Raw genomic sequence first — 19,125 nt, forward strand, 5'->3', positions numbered from 1 at the left:
CTTCAGACGCTATTGCAAATATGCTAGTTCATCACACATTATCACTCCATGCTGAAGTACTTCAGGTGGAGGCAAGGGTGATGGTAGTAACAGAAAAGAGACAGTGAAGTGGGAAGGGAAAAGCAGGCTTAATCAAGTTCATTCTGATGCGTCACCAAACCACTAGTCAAACAGTAGGCTGAACCCTGCTTCAGCTACAGGATGAGGCAATCCTTCAAGATGGACAATGAACTTTTGTATTTCATAGAGAAAATTTCCCTCATTAGCAAAGTAGTTTACTCCAGAAGCCTGGGAAAAGGAAGCAATGTCTCACATGAAAGGCATTTGAGTAGGGGGTTTCATTCAATAATTAATCAGCATAGGAACAATTTCTGGGGGAAACACACACCTGTGCAGCATTTAGCTTCTGCCTTTTTGGCTCCACAACCTTTACGACTCGGGAATATAAATCCATAGCTCTCACCCACATACACATAGACTTGCAAGCCTTCGATACTTTCTCCACTTTTTCTGGCACAAAATCAGGGTTGTTTATATATTTCTGAAGCTTAAGCAATACTTGACTCTTTATATTTTCTTTATCATACTCTAAAAGCTTTTTCAGGAAAGTGGAGTCTCCCAGAAGCTGTTTTGCTGTTGCCCAGTCAGGCCTGAAAGATTTTAAAAAGTGGTGGAATTTAGAAACATCTGCTCCAGAGAATTTATCAACAAGGATAGTTTTATATATTTTTGAAATTTCCATTTTTTAAATCAGTATTAGGACAAAATGCGTCAAGCTGTGCACGTCTACAGCCTGTATAAATAATCTCAGTATGGAGAAGAGAAGAGAAGAAATTTAAAGTTATGAACAATGAATGGCAGCTGCCTGAGGAGGTAGATAGGGAACAACCTATGAAGGAAACAGAGCTGTGATGCATAATATTTCAACTAGCTGCCCCGATTGACCTCAAAGGGGTAGGATATATAAATTATTATTATTATTATTATTATTATTATTATTATTATTATTATTATTTGTGATAAACTGAATTTTAGGTTTTTACTTCTATGGATTTCATGTAATCCTTAGATACAATTGCACAACACCTTGCCAAAACTACCATTCCAGAGCTCTTTAAGTTGCTAATACAGTCCTCCCTCCGTTCTCGGGGTCTTCAGACCTTCATCTCTCGCTTACGTGCAAGGGACGAACAGAGTGAGAATGAATGGGGCGTGCGCCCGTGATGCACCCCCATGCAATGGGGCTTGATTATAGGTGAAACTCTGTTTTCGCAAGGGGGTCCAGAACAAATCCCCCCTGAAAAAGGAGGTCCGACTGTACTAACATTCTAGCTGAATCACATCAGGTATAGTTATATAATTTCCAGTGTTTGGTGAAAACTAGCTAAGTTTTGTTACGATCAGACTTGACAAAACTGATTACAAGGAATGACCAGCTAATAACTAGTTTAGTCATGGTCTTGGTCTACAGAAATTTATCTGCAAGGGAAGCAATTACTGCTCATATAACTACTAGATGATGTAACAGTTGTTAATATGAGTGGAGCCAACTTCAAGCCCAATGGTTATCATCTCATGAAAGATATGCATGACTGAGAGTTATGCAAACTTATATGACCTCATAGTGGTTATTCATCCTAGGTTGACTACGTCATCCATTAGATCATGATTTGATCATGGATGAGTGACAATTAATTATGGACTGAGCTGCTATTCCGAGAAAGCAACCAGTTGCCTGAAAATGAATATAATTACACAGTGGAATACCTAGCATATCTGACACCCAGAGATGAAGTAGGGGGACATGCATGGAGCTTCTTTGCCAAAATAATGAGTCTTTCTTTGGGGAGAAGATGTAACTCTTTGCTGCATCTCAGGCAGTAGACTGTGTTGGGCCAATCTTCCTGGGAGGCCAAGTCTCTTTAGTGGAGGCACATGGACTGAGGACAGGAGGGATTCTCCACTGGTCACTGCACTGGCCCATCTCATGGGACTGAAACTGCTGTAAGGAGGGCCAGGCTTGGGGGGGGGGCTGGCAGGGAGCTATTCTTCTCTTAGTCCTCCATGACCTAGACCCCTTTCTCTACTTCCCACAAGTGTGACAGAGAAGTGGGAGAATAGACAGCTTCTTCAAGTGCAAAGGTCTTGATGCTGGTACTCCTCAAGACAATTCCTGTCCTGACATTGCCACATTTCCCCCTCTGTGTCAGCTGCAGCCTTGGCACAGTCTCCTCTTCAGCCCAATTGGTACAGAACCTCAATGTTCAGTTGCCCTGGCTGGGCCTTTACAATGTTCCCCGATTTATTCTCCTTAGGCAAGGAAAAGTATAATTTACCAATTTTATGCTGCTCTCAGAAACCCACTTTGGAAAGCCTTAAAGGGTTAAAAACTTAGTTATTTTGTTTCATATCAAAAACTGGATTATTTTTCCTTATATATCTATGGTCACTTCAACTTCCATTTGCTTACTGATGCATAACTTTAAAATCTTTTGGGATATTGATTAGGATCTGATTTTGCCTGAAGCAAACCATATAATTATCTAGTTCTACAATAATTAACATATTTTTGGGAGAAGTGAAAACCTGACACAACTACTGTCTGAAGAAAAATATTTTACCATTAGAGACTTTTGACTATTTCTAAACTTCAAAACTATTATAATAGCTTTTCCATCAATCCAATTGAAATCTTTTATTTTTATTTTTTAAATATTTACTGTTCTAATTTCCCCTACTAATTCCTTTCTCTCTCTCTTTCCCCTCCCACTCCGCACATGCACACACACAGACACAGTGCATTTTTCATAATATTTGGTAGTAGATTTAAGAATTAGCCCAGAATCAGAAGTTATAGGAGATAGTGGCTGTTGTTGAATCACTTGTCCCAAATTTTCTTCTCCTCCTTATCCTGTAATATTGAGTAGCAGAACAGTGATAGTGTAATACCCATGCTTTCTTCATCCAAGCTTCATTTCACTGGGTGCTTTTTGTAAAGGTGAGGGAATTTATAATAGTGCACTCACATCAAGATATACTGGAATAAACAACTTTTGAAAATGGGCCCCACTTTACATGAAATCGAAACTGGAAATAAATATAAATGATGAAATTTAGATAAAAGGTATAATTACTTACTTGGCATTTAGAAGAATACAGATAGCTTCCATCACTGTCATGACAAGATCAGGTGGCTTAGTGAAAACTCTAATTTCAGAAATATCTGCTTTATCTAAAGAATCAAGAGCTTTGTTGGCAGCTTCTAAAGCTGGCAGGGCCTCATCCAAATCACGCTGAGCATCATCTGCTATTGCCTGAGTATCCTCTGCTTTTACTTTTGCAATGGCTTCATCTTCTTGAACAATTCGCCGAACCTATCATAAATAATAAACACACACATACACACACAATATAAATCACTTACATCCCCTCCAGAAGTACTACATTTTTCAACTTTCTTTCTTTTATATACTTCCCCATCTTTTATATTTCTGCTATTAACAATTAATAGAGTTAGAGCAAGAGTTTTATTCTGCTTCTGAGAGTATCTCTGAATCATGTTCTTCTACAGAACAGTCACTGACATAAAAGTGGGAGCAAGGTAATATTCACCAATTCCACTATCATCAGCCCTGACAAGTGCCACTTCCCCTATACTTCCAAAAAGTTGCCAACATGCCACAGAAGATTGGGAAGACATAGGGTTCATCTGCACTTCAGAAATAAAGCAGTTTGACATCACTTTAAGTGCTGATACTCCATCCTATGGAATCCTGGAATCTGTAGTTTTAAAAGGTCTTCAGTCTTCTCTGCCAAAGAGTACTGGAGCCTCACAAAACTACAAACCCCATTATTCTGTAGGACGCTCCCATGGCAGTTAAAGTTGTGTCAAACTGCATTATTTCTACAGTGTAGATGTACCCACAGGGTCCTTTACATGGAATGAGAAAACAGCAAAAACGGTCTGTTTTATATTCAGCCAAGGGAAAAGCTCACTAGGATCAAAAGTATTAACAAAACTACAAATCTGTTTCTCAATCTGTTTTCTATCCGCTTTGATTCTCTTTCACTATATGATTGATGGACAAATTAATTTTTAAGTTCATTGCTTCATCTTATGATTTGATGAGTGGTAAAAGGCAATCTGACAACCTCAACATGGTATCAGGGCATCGCATAGAGTTGTACTTTTAAAACTACAGTGCTACCTTGGGTTACGAAATTAATTCGTTCCGCCGTTCCGTTCGTAACCCGATAATTTCGCAACCCGAAAAGGCTTTCCGTTAGCGCTGGAAAGCCGCTAGCCGCGCTTTGCGTTTGAATTTCGCGCCGAAATAAATTTCGTAACCCGAAAAAAATATCGTATCCCGGAACAGTTTTTTCCAATCTAACTTTTTCGTATCCCGGAAATTTCGTAACGCGATCAATTCGTATCCCGGGGTACCACTGTATTAAAATTAAATAATAAAATGTTTCATAACCAAGAACATGTAATACTTTGTACCTGATCTGCATTTTCTTGATCCACTGCTAATTTTTCCATCAAAGCTTCCACGTCCACTGATTTCTCCTTTAGGACTGGCTCTAAAGCGGATAGCTCTAATTTCATGTTATCAACAAGTTCATTAGTCTCTAATAGTTTGGTTAAGCCATTCTTTACACGATCCCGAGCCTGAAAAACAGCAAATATTACTGTTTAATGAGAATGAGAATACGACATGTTAAGGACGGAAGCAATCTACTTTGCTCCTCCATGTGGCAATCTCCATTGTTTTCCATTTCCAGTATTTACTATTTGGTTTCCCTCAGGACAAATATACCTGCAAAAAACATTTGCAGAGATTATACACTCTCTTTAAAGGAATCTGTCATTTTAATATGAAAGTGACACTACTTTTCACCATCATGCCACTTAGTTTTGCAGGTTACAATTGGCAGGGGCACATGGCACTCCTCATGCACGCTCATGGACGTGGCCCTCGCTCCCATGTACATCCTATTTCTCATCTGATGTGTCATCAGTTTTCACAATTTGAAGTAGAAAAAGCAAACACAAATGCCCCCATCGTGTAAGCTGTCTTTTCTGCAAGCAGCTGTTGGCTTTTTCCATACCCAAGTGAGTTCCGTGCTGGTTCTATGCAGATTTTTTTGGAGGGGACAGGAAAGACATTGCCTTCTTTCTTCATACCTTTAAATGTACACATTTTCAAACTGTATGCTTTGTTTGTCGACATTCAGTATTATATACACATTTTGGAAATAATGCATTTTTCCATGCACACTCTTATTCAAAATGATCTTCCTGTTTCATGGAACATGCTACAAATTAGGTGTTAGGGACAAAAACTAGAATCTAGTGATTAAATATTTACATGTTTTCTTAGAGGCTGAGCAAATGGGCCAGGAAAACACAGACTGGGTCCCTGCTTTTCTGGGCCAAGTCTCAACCAGGCTGGTGCAGGGACAGGTACTGGTAAGTGTTTATATGTCTGCTTGTCCCTGCACCACAGATCTCTTACTGCTATGCACCCCTTACTCTTCCATTTAACTAGTGAGGACACCTACTGTCGCTACCTCTAATGTTGAAATGGGGTGCCTGATCACGTGGGTGCAGCCAGGTGCTGCATTTTGACATCTCAGATAGCAACAGGGGGGCTTCTCACTAGCCGCAGTGGAGGTGTAAGGTAAGGCATGTGTGGGCAGTCTGGTTTGCACTGGGTTTTCCACAGAGTTTCAGAGAAACTCTGCAGCAAACAACAGGTCATACTGACCTGTGTTAAGACCCCTTTCCTCCAGGATCAGGCCAAATCCACTGGATCCACATCCAGTCTGCCTGATCCACCTGATCTCAAGCCCAGGACTAATGGTCTGTGTCATCCAAACAGGATGATGCAAGTCTAGGGAGGAAATGGATCTTCTGGCATGTGCAGACAGTCCCTGCATCATGAACTAGATTTCCATTTCTTACAATTGTTCTCTTTCTAATATATAACTAAATGACATTTATCTCTCTGCATATTCCTGGCCACCAATATCTTCATTAAGAATGGCTGTATTACAACTCCTAGCATAAGGGTAGGGACATCTGAATATCCAGATGTCTTCAGCATCAACTCCTGAAGACCCATGTAGGATTGTGAGAGCTCTAGCTCAAAATATCTGAGAGGAACAAAGTATTTGCATCTGATTTAGCAAGTAGTGTCACTAAAACTAATTAAATTGTATGATTTTAAGTTCTATTATTGTTGGTGTCATTCAGAAAGTACAGGAAACCAACAATAAATATTGTCCTATGGATGTCCTTTAGATGAGAAAAAAACTCATTTTAAACCCATTTCTTAATAGGAAAAAAAGTAAGCAACATTTACACTATTTCTACAAAGCCAAAAAAATAATATGAGAGTGAAACAAAGTACATTTCTATACATAGTTCATAACTTTTTGTAAAGAAATTCAACCTACTGAAACCAGTTGCTTCCTTTTTTCATTTAGCATGGACAAATAAAGATTGATTAACTCTAAATAGGAAGTGGGTGTCGTATAATAGCGCCTCCGGAGTTCAGCATAGTATTGCTCTGCCATCTCTGTCACACTCATGTGAATGTCTACACACATTATGGAAAGTTTCTCTTTCATGCGATCACTTCCAAGGTCAACGTTCATAAAAAAAGTCCTTGATACAGAAAGAAGTGCTTCTCTGGGCCACTGAAAAAAGGATAAAAAGGTTATCTGAAACATCTTTCTCTCATACTATAGCCAGTGCCTCAAACATTTTGCTTGAAATTAATTGTTATATCAGAATTGGAGCAGCTTTCAAAGGGGTAGTAACATTAGTTTGTTTAAGCTAAAAGATCAATTCTGTTGATTAGCCGAATTGGTTTTCACTCTTAACACCCTGATTTTTCACAATGAGCAACAATGAGGCTTTATTTAGAAAAAACACAATCCTTTTAGCAAGGAAAGGTGTATGTGCATGTGGATAAGTTGCTGGTTAGCACAGGATATGAAACTGTAGAACATGCTTAATGCTCACATGATGTGGAAATCAAGGCAGGTGCTTCATTTGACATTTCAAAGCTATGGTGATGACAACCTTTAACCCTTATAGAATAAAAACTTTCAGTTTGGTCCTAGTGAAGGACTGGACATTTGGTAAGACCTCCAAACATCCAAAAGGCAGAAAAATAGTCATAAAGTGAAATGCTGAGGTGGTCTCATTGACGTCCCCATGCCAAGTGTCACCCAGTGGGGAGGGATGGGGAGGTGGCGGCAGCAGCAGCTGGAGGGCAAGCTGGCCCTCCAAGGTTCACCATGGCATGTGATCCTTCTGCTCTTCTGGCCTGGGCTTTCTCTCCTGGAAGGAAGCCTGAAGTCAGAGCAGCCAGCAAGGGTGTGCATGTGCCCCTCCAGTCTTCAGCTTTCTCCCTGGAAGGGAAGCCCAGGGCTGGAGCAGACGGCAAGGGCACTCTCTCAGTGCTTGAAATGCTGAGACTCTGGACTGAGTTTATCTGGCCTTCCAAGAGCAAAACAGGACAGGCATATGTGCACCCCTTGTGCTCTTCTTGTCATGGGCTTTCTCCCTGGGGAGGAGGTTCAGGGTCAGAGCATCTGGCCAGGGTCCACGTGCACCCATCCTGCCTGAAAGTGTCACCCCTCTTTTGGGTGTCTCACGGTGCAGTTCACAACCCCTGCACCCTCCCGATTATGTCACTAGATGGACTTGTAAAGTTCTGAGTAAATTTAAGGGAAGTAAAAACAGTACAAACAGTATTAATAAAACTATTAAAATAGTATTAATAAAATTCTTCTAGCTAAAGTCTGCAAATATTAAATTTATTATAGGAGAAATATTATTTATTCTAGGATGCAAAGAAAGAGAGTTTGGACTGAGTGACAAGCCAAGAGCCAATATTATTACTATTTCAATATTAGCAAAATTATATCAGCTTTTCATTAAGATAGAACCTACATGTTACAAGTTATATAAGAACTGTATCTTCCTGTTTCAGCAGAACTCTTCAAGTGAAGCTAGTTACCTGTACAAACCAGTCGATAGTGCAGCAGTTCACAAGTGATGGAAACATTCGGCACCGTGCTCGGAAAGCATCTCCTACAGGGCTCATGCACAGAACAATGTGTAGTTTCTGGCGAACTCGGTTAATAAAGTACTGAAATACCTAAGAAAATGGCATTCACAAGTGTTAATTCAAGTATAAGAGGAAAGCATGACAATAATTAAACTGTCAGTTTTCTAAAATCTACAGAAAGCTAACTTACTGTTTACTCTTGGAAACAGGAAAAAGCAGCAGTCTAGATGACTTAATGAACTATTTTTGTAGCCTATGTGATAAATCTTTAATTCTGCCTGAGAACCGCAACAACATCAAAAATAATTTCTGCATCTTTTCGGAGTTGATAATTGTATGACACAGCTAAGACTATATACTATAATCTACATGTTATTGCCTGTGATTTTTAAAAAAACACACACAACTCAACCAAAGCATTTAAAATAACATTTACAAGGTTTTACCTCATCCCTGTTGCCCTCTGCTATCCCTGCTTCTTTTGCTTTGGGACGGGTAGCTGCCATAACAAACTCCAGTTCATCCTTTTCAAAAAGATTAGGTACCTCTCCAGAATTCAGAATATTGTTTATATCTTCTAGAAATTCTTCTACAACAATCTATAGATTTTATAAACATGTCAAAACAACAAGACATATAGTTTTTTTAAAAAACAACAACAACAACACACAACCAAAAATGAGCAGAAACTTAACGTAAGAAAAATTGTATTTGTTTTAAAATAATTTCTTTTCTACTCAACTTTGATGCTTAGGGTACACAGGATCCTAGCTAAGTTACACTGATATGATACAGTTCATAGAATCATAAAATACCATATGTAGTCAACTATACGTCAACCTCATGTATAAATCGAGATCAGGTTTTGGGACAAAATTATGGATTTTGATATGACCCGTGGATAAGGGTAAAACTTATCGGCATGTAACAAAGGATCTAAAAGATGGAGCAAAGGTAAACAGTGCCAAAGAACTTACAAAATTCAAGCAGGAATAACTGTTTGTGCTCACCCTAAAGACTGGATGGATGAGATAATAGAGAGTGGTCAGTACTCCCAGGACAGATTATGCTCTTGCCATTTACCAGGAGATGGCTCAATTTTAAATAAGGGTTGAAGTACATACTTACATTGACCTGTGGATAAGTTGGCTCAGTTTTTTGGGGGTCAATTTTTGACTAAAATTTCTAGACATACATGAATATATGCAGTAATAGAATCATATTGCTGAAAGAAACCTCAAGAGCCATCCAGTCCCATCTTCCTGCCATGCAGGAATACACATGAAGGTTCTCCCTCCATATCCACAGATTCTTTATCCACACATTCAATGTTCCATGGCTTAATCACACACACACACACACACACACACACACACACACACTATTAAAAAAAACAGGCCTTGATTTTGCCATTTAAAACCCCATTGTATACAATGGGACTTGAGCACCTACTAATTTTGGTATCCACCACTGGTCCTGGAACCAAACCCTTGCAGATACTTAGCACTTACTGTATTGACATACATAGCCAGCAGTGTGCTCTGTGTGTTTCTTAAATGAAAGGGAACATAAATTTTCCTAAATAATTAATAAATTAATAGCATAATGGAAACAGGTTGCCTACTGCTTCTGCGATTTTGTTTTATTTTAAATTACTGTTTCTTTTCCCACTGACATGCTGTCTGCACTATTGAACTATTTTATAGCATTCATTCTTTGTTGTTTTATTGATGTAGGCTGCAGCCTCATACATATTTCCCAGGGAGTAAGTCCAATTTAATACAATAGTGCTTTCTATTAGCCAGACATGTATAGATTATAGCATTCTTACTCTGATTTTAGCGTTATTCATTTTGAGATTTCTGGCTAACAAAAATCAGGATATACCTTACACAAATTATATGAACAGCACAAGTTTGCCTTATCTTCTTGTTAATACTCCATTCATCGGGTGGAGTAGACTTTCTAAACAAACATTTATGCTATAACAATTGTTTTCCTTTTTGAGGTGTCACAGTTTGTTGTTGTTTCAAATGCTTTGGACTGAGCAGAAAGGGGAAATAATAACTGGATGAGATGAGGCATATAGGCAAATAACTAGATAAGAGTTCTGAATGTTAAGATTTCTGTACTTCAACAAAAGGGATGAACAGATAGTATGCTTTTTTGTGAGTAGCAATTTTCATCTTTTAAATGGGTGTGGCAAAGGGATATTTTAACAGGATGCTGTACTAATTCCTCTATTACATTTTAAATATATTTTAAAGTGTTTGAAATATTTTAATAGGATTGTTTATTTATTTATTTTTTAACTTTTGGACTATGTATCTTTAACCATATTTTCAGTTCCATTGGTTCCCATGCTAAGAGAAAGGTGAGCCATAAGTAAATAATATGTTACTTTGAGTCCCCCCCCCCCAATCTAGCCTACTTTGAGTAAGCAGGATCATGCCAGTGTGTTATGCTGTATACACTTCCTTTTAGTGTGTAGGTTGCAACATAGGGTTAAAGGATTAAACTTTATGCCAAGGTGATTTTAAAGTGCATACAAAACCCCCACTTTTCAGTAAGAATTTGTGGTATGGATTCAGCAGGGATATTGCTACATGGCATTCTGACAAATATTTTTCTTTCTGTATGACTAACTCCTAAAATGTTGGCCTTGCTATTCAGTTCCTTTACTAATAACTGTATGCGACCCATTTCATCACACACAATTAGATGATGTGAGACTTTGCAGTCTGATTACACATTTCATAATGAGCCTCTCTTCTGCTCTGATTAGGATAAGATGTGGATTTTGTTCAAGCTCTTTGAAAGATTTAAACACTGTGAAATCCATCCATGTATCTAGGAAAAAATACATTTTAGAAGGTAATAGAATGGATGCACTTGTCTTTAAAAGAATGCTACACTGAACATTTGTCTGATTGGTGAGCATAAATCCATGAGAAGCAATACATTAATCATTTGCTAAACTTGTGTTGTAGCAAAAGAGGATCAATAAACAGTGACAACCATTTCATTTAACTATTAAGTGTCATCCAAAACCTAGTGTTATACCCAAGGAGGCTATTTTTTGATATTCAGAATAATCTTGTAAAATGTACAGAAAGAATAAAGTTGGGCAGTCTAGTCTAGGAAAGAACAAAACATTACTAAAATGGTTCATCTATAGTACTTGAGGACAATTTCTTATTTATTTGAAGTTTAGTTATTTAATGAACCAATGGCTCTTGTTCCGAAGCACTCTGGTTGTACCTGTATAAGCAACGGGATATGAATCACATAGCATTTTATTAACTGTAAAATGAATTACAGTTTCATTTCAGCTTTTCATACCTGTGTATCTGTGAAAAGGAAAACCATATCTTTGTCTTCCACCCCTGCCATTTTATATAGCTTCCTAAGGTCTTCATGAAAACTGTCATAATTATAACCACGGCTTAGTTCTATTTGAAAACATTTATATCCACATATATGAGAAGCAAGTCTAGTTAGCGACTGCTTGCCTGTGCCTCCAACTCCAACAAGCAGAGCATTTCCTCTCTCTTGGCGAATCATCCGAGCAATTCTGTAAAGAAAATTGTACATAAATCTGAACTCTTTAAAATTCATAAAAGTACAGAGCTTTTTACACTATCTTTCTCATCTTCTGGTATAGTGTTAAGCAAGGGGTGGGGAGTTGGACAGCATAAGAAAGGCAGACGCTGCTAATAATACTCTCCAACACCACACAATTCCTCTGTTTCTAAATAAATAAATTTGGTGAAGTGTTTCCAGTTTCTTTGGCCACAAACAGGATGGAAACTTTTGGAAGGCTAATGATACATAGCTCCATTTAAATCAGTATAGAAACATATCACTATAAGAGGTTCAAATAATGGGTTTCTTTCATTCTAGAAATCCACATTTCCATATGTTTTTGAACATGTAGTCTTTTGCAGATAACTTAAGTCTCCGGCTGTAGAAACAGACTAAAAATTTCATAAATGTTGACTTATCAAGTTACTGTCGGGTCTACTCTAGTTGGGGTTAACAATTGCAATGAGGCCAAATACAGCATTAAACAAAGAAGAATTTTCCTTTTCCAGTACTGTGCTTGAGCAAAAGAATAATGGTATTCAGTCAAACAGGCATTTCTGCTTGTCTATTAGAGCTTAAAACTACATACACCGGCTGCTTCATCATGGCACATCTCTTTGACTTCCCAAATTTGTATTTGGAAATCCTGAGAGTGAAAAAGCTGCTTAGCTGGAGAAGAGGAATGGTAGATAGTGAAACATTACATATCTTTCCCCACCACGCCCTTCTTTTCACAAGGAAAGAAGATATCAGGCTGTTACTATGTAATTTATCAGGTATAATTTACCAAATAGTGATATAAACCTCTGGCCTCATAGGTATATAAATATAATAGGTATATACAAATCCAGATTACAAAATACCTCCCCCCCCCCAAAGTGGAGTGTATGGATATTTCATAAGTCAGTTATAAGTCTGTATAGGCATTTGAATAACCACATCATACAAAGCTGCTCCTTGCTTCGCTGATCAATGAAAGGTTTCAGGAGCAGCACTACTCAGGTTTGGCTTCTTATATGATGAGAGAATGCAAGTATTTTTGTAATATTTAATTCATTTGCAAATAAACAATTAGACCAGATGTCCTCTTTTCCAGGACATGTACATTTCAACCTTCTGTCCAGGAGGAATTTCAAAATATCATCCATTTTGAACATGACTAAGAATCCCATTGAGTAACACCTTGTTTGCTATTCCCCTTCAAGAAATTCATCTACTTGGCACTGGCAGCTACTCCTCACTGCACATAGTGGGATAGGATAGATCCTTCTAAAGTTCTCTAATGGAAGTGAAAGTATTTACCTTGAAACATGTTCAATGGCATCTTGGAAGAATACCAGCTTTACTTCTTTAGAGGTTACTATGTTGTAATCATCCAGATAGTCTTGTAAAACTCCCATAATCTTTTCCATGTCAGGTAGCTCTTCATAAAGTCGATCGGCTTTCTCAACTCCGATCTAAATGGAAATATTGAGAGAAAAAAGAAATTAAATGTTATCCCAAAAAGATGTAATAGAAATGTAAGCTAAGAAGCCAGAGAATTCTACCAGCCCCGTTGAAAGACTTCTTGCTTTTTTTCCATCTGTCCTCCCTATCCACTTTTTATTTTGTGTTGTGCCTTTTTAGATACAGTGTATCCATGTCATACACGGGAGCAATATATGCGGCTATCAGCATAAGCTGAAAACCGCGCCTGAAGTTTATAATAATGATAATGATAATAACTGAAGCCACAAGATTGTGAGTTCGATCCCAGGGGCTCCAAGGTTGACTCAGCCTTCCATCCTTGGGTCTGAGGGTTGGTAAAATGAGTACCCAGCTTGTTGGGGGCAACTGGCTTACAGACTGTTAAATGCTTTGCAATCTAATAGCTCCACCTCAAGTTCTATTCTTTGGGAATGCTAGCAATTATAAATATTCTGGCAAATGTGCCTTGTTTTTCTTGTTATAAATCATGTATAATACTGATAGCTGCTTTTCTAAGCAGTGCATCTAATGAGAGTTACTGGGGATAACTTCCACCCTTTCTGTGACTAACAGAATAGTAATGTTAAGTTATCATAATTTGAATGATTAATTGTTCTAAGGATGGCAAATTACTTAATACTGAGGAATTTCCCTTTGTCGAACCTAAGTATGAGGGAATACACTTTAAGGAACATAGGAGTCATTTATGTAAATCAATATCTAGCAAACAGATTTACTGAGGTTTATCTGTTAAGGCTTTGGAGATTGCTCTAGGAAATATTTCAGTGCAAGGAAGCAGGAAAAAAACATCAACATGTTTAATCCATATGGCCTGTGCCATGTCCATCTGCTGGCCTGCTGTTGGCTTTCTGCATTTATTTGACCTGTTAGCTCTGAATTTGGTTCAGAACTTATTCCTGAATATGACAGTTCCTTGCAATCTAACCAGCACTGAAATTTTAGAATGCTCCATCTCCTCAGTAAAGGCATCAACATAAAGAATTTTGTGATTTTTTTTATCAGTCTGGACTAGCTGCCTCCACTATTTATTGGCTGACATCCCAATACTAGAGCCGATTGCTGAAGTTCTAGAAGTGAAGCCAGTTAAGTTGGCCATCGCCAGCAGCACACACTTGCTCCAGAGCCTAACAGAGGAAACTGACCAGTTGAATAAATTTCTTACTTCAGACTGGCCATTCCTTTATTCAGCTGATGACGGTGCTCTCAGTACTACTCATATTCACGCTTCATTTACAACGTCTAGTTGAGGCCTTACACTTTTTGAGGCGGTTCAAGCTTTTTTGTTATCAAAAAAGAGATGGCACATCAGTGTTAAACAGAAAAAAGTACCATTTACAGAGAACCAATGCATTTGATGAAATGGGCTTGAATACATAAAACCTTATGGCCGAAAATCAACTTGTTAGTCTTCAGGGTGCAAAGAGACTGTTGTGAAAGCATATCTACTCTCCTCCTTAAGGAAAACGGAAATTAATGGAATCTCTTGAGATATGTTAGAGACTGTTAAATTTAGTGCATGACTGTTTGACGCACCCCAATTTTAGACAAATAATTTCAGTTCTCCCTGAGGAAATCTTTGACATCAGATATTTTGGGCTTCAATGAAATACAGTATTTCCAGCGCACCTTCATGATTCTTTCTTTTAAATATATTTTCTGCATTAATATGTGCCTTTGTTTTAGCTTTTCTACTGAGCCAAACATGAGGTTCTAGACATGGGGTAACTATGCATTACCCATAGACAAACTGAGGGGAAAGCATCACCACTGCTTTATTTAAAACAGAATCCACTTTTCCCCAAAGGAACTCAGGGTAAAATATGAAGAGTCTGTATTAGTCCTGAAAGTATCAGACTTCTGCTTGATAAAGAAAACCAGATGAAAGGAAAGTGTGTGTGTGTTTTTTTTTTTTAAAAAAAGCTGTCTTCATGCTAAACCCTGTTTGCTATCAATGTAATAAAATCTTCATTGATATATTTGTAGTGAGATACATGTTTTGGTTATTAGATTACTGTATTTTTAATATAATGCTCAAGATTTGGTTTTTTTAAATATCAGAGATAAGAACCAAAATATGGTCATAAAAAGGCCACCCTTTAGTATGTTATTTTTTTTTATTTTCCTCATTTCAAATATAATGAGTTTAAAGCTGAATAATTTAATTAAATATTTTTTTTAAATATCACTCTTGATTTTCCTCTGTTCTCCTTTTTACTAGTTAAACTAAAGAAATTAGTTGCTTTTAAAAGTTATTTATATTTTATCTTCATATCTCAGGAATAAGAACAAGATTATGTAAAAGTTAAATCATATAAGCACCATTCTATACAATTTTGCATTAGATCAAACACCTACCTTTATATAGTCCCCAAATAATATTGGTTTCTGCACAAATGAATCTGGGTCGACTGAAACACTGAAATGTTTGCCTATAAAATAAAATAAATTGAAAAGTTATGTTAGCTGACTCTCTCTCTGTGTGTGTGTGTGTGTGTGTGTATATATATCACTTGCATAGTAACTGTAATATATCTATATTAGTAATGTAAGAATTCTTACTGGCCATGTCAGATAACATTGAATAGAAGTATTGTTTATCTTCGCTACAGATGAGTCGATCATGAAAAACTCTTTGGCATTCATGACAGAATAGTCTGAATATCTGTGCCTGGTCTCGAACTGACACAGGGTCACATTGCAATATACCTGTGTAGAAAATATATGACGGAGGCTGTGATTTACAAAATAAATTAATATAAATATTTCAAAAAATCAAAATCCTTAAAAATACTTCAAAGTTTAATCCACACTTCTTTATTTCTGTATTTATTTTAAAATATTTCTAAGCTGCTTCTTCTCTAACTCAGTGGTTCCCAAACATTGGTCTTCCAGCCAGAAGCTCCAGCCAACTTGACCAACAGTCAGGAATTCTGAGAGCTGAAGTCCATAATACCTGGAGGACCAAAGTTTGGGAATCACTGCTCTAAATGGTGAATAATATATAATACAAAACATAATTAAAAAGACAAAGCTATTAAAACATATCAGTAAACAGCAGGACCAGAACCAAGGAGGACTGTATCACAGGGAACAACATTACCTGTAGCGTGTCATTTTATGGCATAAGGCCATAAACTTATTTATTTTTTACAAAGTAATGTAACAACTGAGATGAAGCCTAGTGTAGTAGTTTGAGTGTTAGAGCATGACTCTGGAGACCAGGGGTTGAATCCCCACTCAGCCATGGAAACTCATTGCGAGACTTTAGACATGTCACTCTCTCTCAGCCTCCAAGGTAGACAAAGCAACTCTCCTTCAAGCAAATCTTGTCCCCCAAAAGACTTCTGATAGGGTCACCTTAGGGTTGCCATAAGTCAGAAATTGTTTGAAGACAACACGACAGGCAGGCCCATAGCTAGAGTGGGGCAACTGGGGCACCACCTCGGGGGCCCCAGCCAAAGGGGAGCCCCAAACAGTGGTGCGCCAAGATGGCGTAGGACTCAGGGGCATGTGAATGCTCCACCCTACCGAGCCTAACTACGGGCCTGATGACAACCATGTAACAACTGGTGATATCATTATTTTTAAATCTGCAGTAGGTAACATGCATACAATACTGCTAAAACATGGGGTTGTCATTTTTGAACACGTTCCCATTTTTAATTATGCATTTTAACAAGAACAACAAAAATGACAGTGATGATGCTGAAAGTGGGATGGGAAAAATAGCATATAATTGCATATAGTCCCACATCCTTTTTCATACATCCCAATTCCTCAATCTCCCATACCTCTGAATATGATGAAAAAGATGCCCCAGAAAAGTCAATTGCCTCAACAGATTAGTTGAAAATGCCCCGTGACTGGTGTTCAAATAGGGCTTTATACGTCATAACCAGCACTTTGAATTGTGCCTGGAAACAAACTGGCAACCAGTGGGGCTTTTTCAAGAGGGGAGTTGTGTGGTCTCTGTAACCTGCCTCATTTAACATCCTGGCTGCAGCTCTTTGGACCAGTTGAAGTTTCTGAACACTCTTCAAAGGCAGGCCAAAGTAGAGCATGTTACAGTAGTCCAACGGGATGTAACCAAGGCATGTACCACCATGGCCAAATCTGGCATTTCAAGGAATGGGCACAGGGTGCACAAGTTTTAAATGTGCAATAGCACTCCTGGTCACTGAAGAGACCTGGGTCTCCAGGTTCAAAGCTAAATCCAGAAGTATCCCCAAACTACGAACCTGTGTTTTCAGGGGGAGTGTAACTCCATCTAACACAAGCTATAGCCCTATTCCCTGATCTGCCTTCCCAATGACAAAGAACATCTCTGTCTTTTCTGGATTAAGTTTCAACTTGTTTGCCCTCATCCAGTTCTTTACTGATGACAGACACTGGTTTAGAACCAGGACAGCCTCCTTGGATTAAGGTGGAAAGGAGAAGTAGTGTTGAGTGTCACCTGTCTATTGGCAGTACTGCACCCCAAAATGCCGGATGACCTCTCCTAGTGGTTTCATGTATGTTAAATAGCATAGGGAACAACACTGAACTATGAAAATGCCCCAAGTATCTAAATCAAATTGCAAAGCAGCCCCATACTTCAGGAGGAAGCAGGAGGGCAAGTGATCCCAGCTGCCAACACCCTCTTGAAGCTGGCTGCTGTCAGCTTTAGAGGGTGGATTTTGGAAAAGTGGAAAACAGATTACGTAATAATTGATTGCCAAAGCACTATTGTGGGGGAAAGTGTGATAAGAAATATTGCCAAACAGGTATGCTTCCATTCTTAAACTAAAAGGATTTTGGTGGGACAGCAGACTGGTATGATAAATCCTGAGGTAAACCTATTCACACATGCAGTACAGACAATGGAAGCCTCAAGCTTCCTGGAAGAAACACTAGGTATAAATGGTTTAGCTAAATAGATAAACAGCAAAAGGACTGGAATGGTTTTTATATTACATGTTGAATGCAAAAAGAATCAGAAAAATGCATTGATACCAAATATAAATATAGCTACGTACCAGATGACAACAAGCACCAACTAAGCAACGGAATGTATATTACACAAAAAGTTTGTAATTTTCTCTCATTATGTATGGCTATTGCAATTCCAGCCTAACATTTGGCTATCAAATACTATGTCTGTGCTTTACAATGAAGGTGGTGGAATATGGAGACAAATATATGAAAAAGTTAGATGAAATTTTGTTCATTCAATTTAATATCCTGTCTTCAACACAAGGAAAACTTCTAAAAAGACTTATATCCATATTAACTAAACCTGTTGCATAATATTGTAGACTAAGAAAAAGGTCCAAGTGGACTCTGTAAAGCAATCACTTTATGTTATGAAGCATGAGATTTGATTTCCTATGTACACTTTAAATGGATAGCTCTAACTAGCAGTAAAACTGTGCTGCTATGGTAATGTATTGCAGATGACAATTCCTGCAACTAAGAATTCCAAAAGTTGGCCACATATCAAATATCAAATAATTATTTTATTATCAAATAAAATGATGCTACTATTGTTTTAGAGTGCACTGCCATCCTGTTCCTTTAGAGATCCACAATTCATTTATTAAAGCATAGAGTGCCAAAATAATAATAATAAAAAAGACAAAGATGCTACTTGAAGAAGAGTTGAATTACTCTTATTGACAGGCAACTGCCAGCTATAGCAATCTCATGCCCAGTTACTATTGACTAGAAATTATTAATAGCAGGCTCTGATCCTTCTGGGATGAAGTTGTTGTTGTTAACTGCTGTCAAGTTGGCTTTGACATATTGTGAACCTATGAATGAGAATCCTCCAGGTCACCCTATAATCAATTGCCCTGTTCAAATCTTACAGACTCAGGACTGTGGCTTCTTTTGACTGCAATGTGGTCACCTCTTTTCCTACTATCCTAGCAAGCATTATTGTCTTTTCCTCTAATGCAGTCCCTCTCTTTCTGGTAGGGTTTAGCTT

At 38.0% G+C, this 19,125-nt stretch overlaps 1 protein-coding gene across 1 annotated transcript in view; it reads right to left on the bottom strand.

Annotated features, from left to right (window-relative positions):
- DNAH6 (dynein axonemal heavy chain 6) overlaps nucleotides 1-19,125 on the bottom strand; it is a 174,208-nt gene that overhangs the window by 79,038 nt on the left and 76,045 nt on the right. Inside the window, exons 43-52 of the mRNA XM_042449592.1 lie at nucleotides 15,720-15,866; nucleotides 15,516-15,589; nucleotides 12,975-13,129; nucleotides 11,430-11,661; nucleotides 8,534-8,686; nucleotides 8,037-8,177; nucleotides 6,463-6,705; nucleotides 4,505-4,672; nucleotides 3,139-3,374; nucleotides 389-650 (exon numbers count right to left, since the gene is read on the bottom strand). Coding sequence (XP_042305526.1) covers nucleotides 389-650; nucleotides 3,139-3,374; nucleotides 4,505-4,672; nucleotides 6,463-6,705; nucleotides 8,037-8,177; nucleotides 8,534-8,686; nucleotides 11,430-11,661; nucleotides 12,975-13,129; nucleotides 15,516-15,589; nucleotides 15,720-15,866 — 1,811 coding nt within the window. The remainder of the gene's footprint in view (nucleotides 1-388; nucleotides 651-3,138; nucleotides 3,375-4,504; nucleotides 4,673-6,462; nucleotides 6,706-8,036; nucleotides 8,178-8,533; nucleotides 8,687-11,429; nucleotides 11,662-12,974; nucleotides 13,130-15,515; nucleotides 15,590-15,719; nucleotides 15,867-19,125) is intronic.

This window comes from Sceloporus undulatus, chromosome 2 (genome assembly GCF_019175285.1).
Source record: "Sceloporus undulatus isolate JIND9_A2432 ecotype Alabama chromosome 2, SceUnd_v1.1, whole genome shotgun sequence".
In the NCBI taxonomy this organism is placed as follows: Eukaryota; Metazoa; Chordata; class Lepidosauria; order Squamata; family Phrynosomatidae; genus Sceloporus; species Sceloporus undulatus.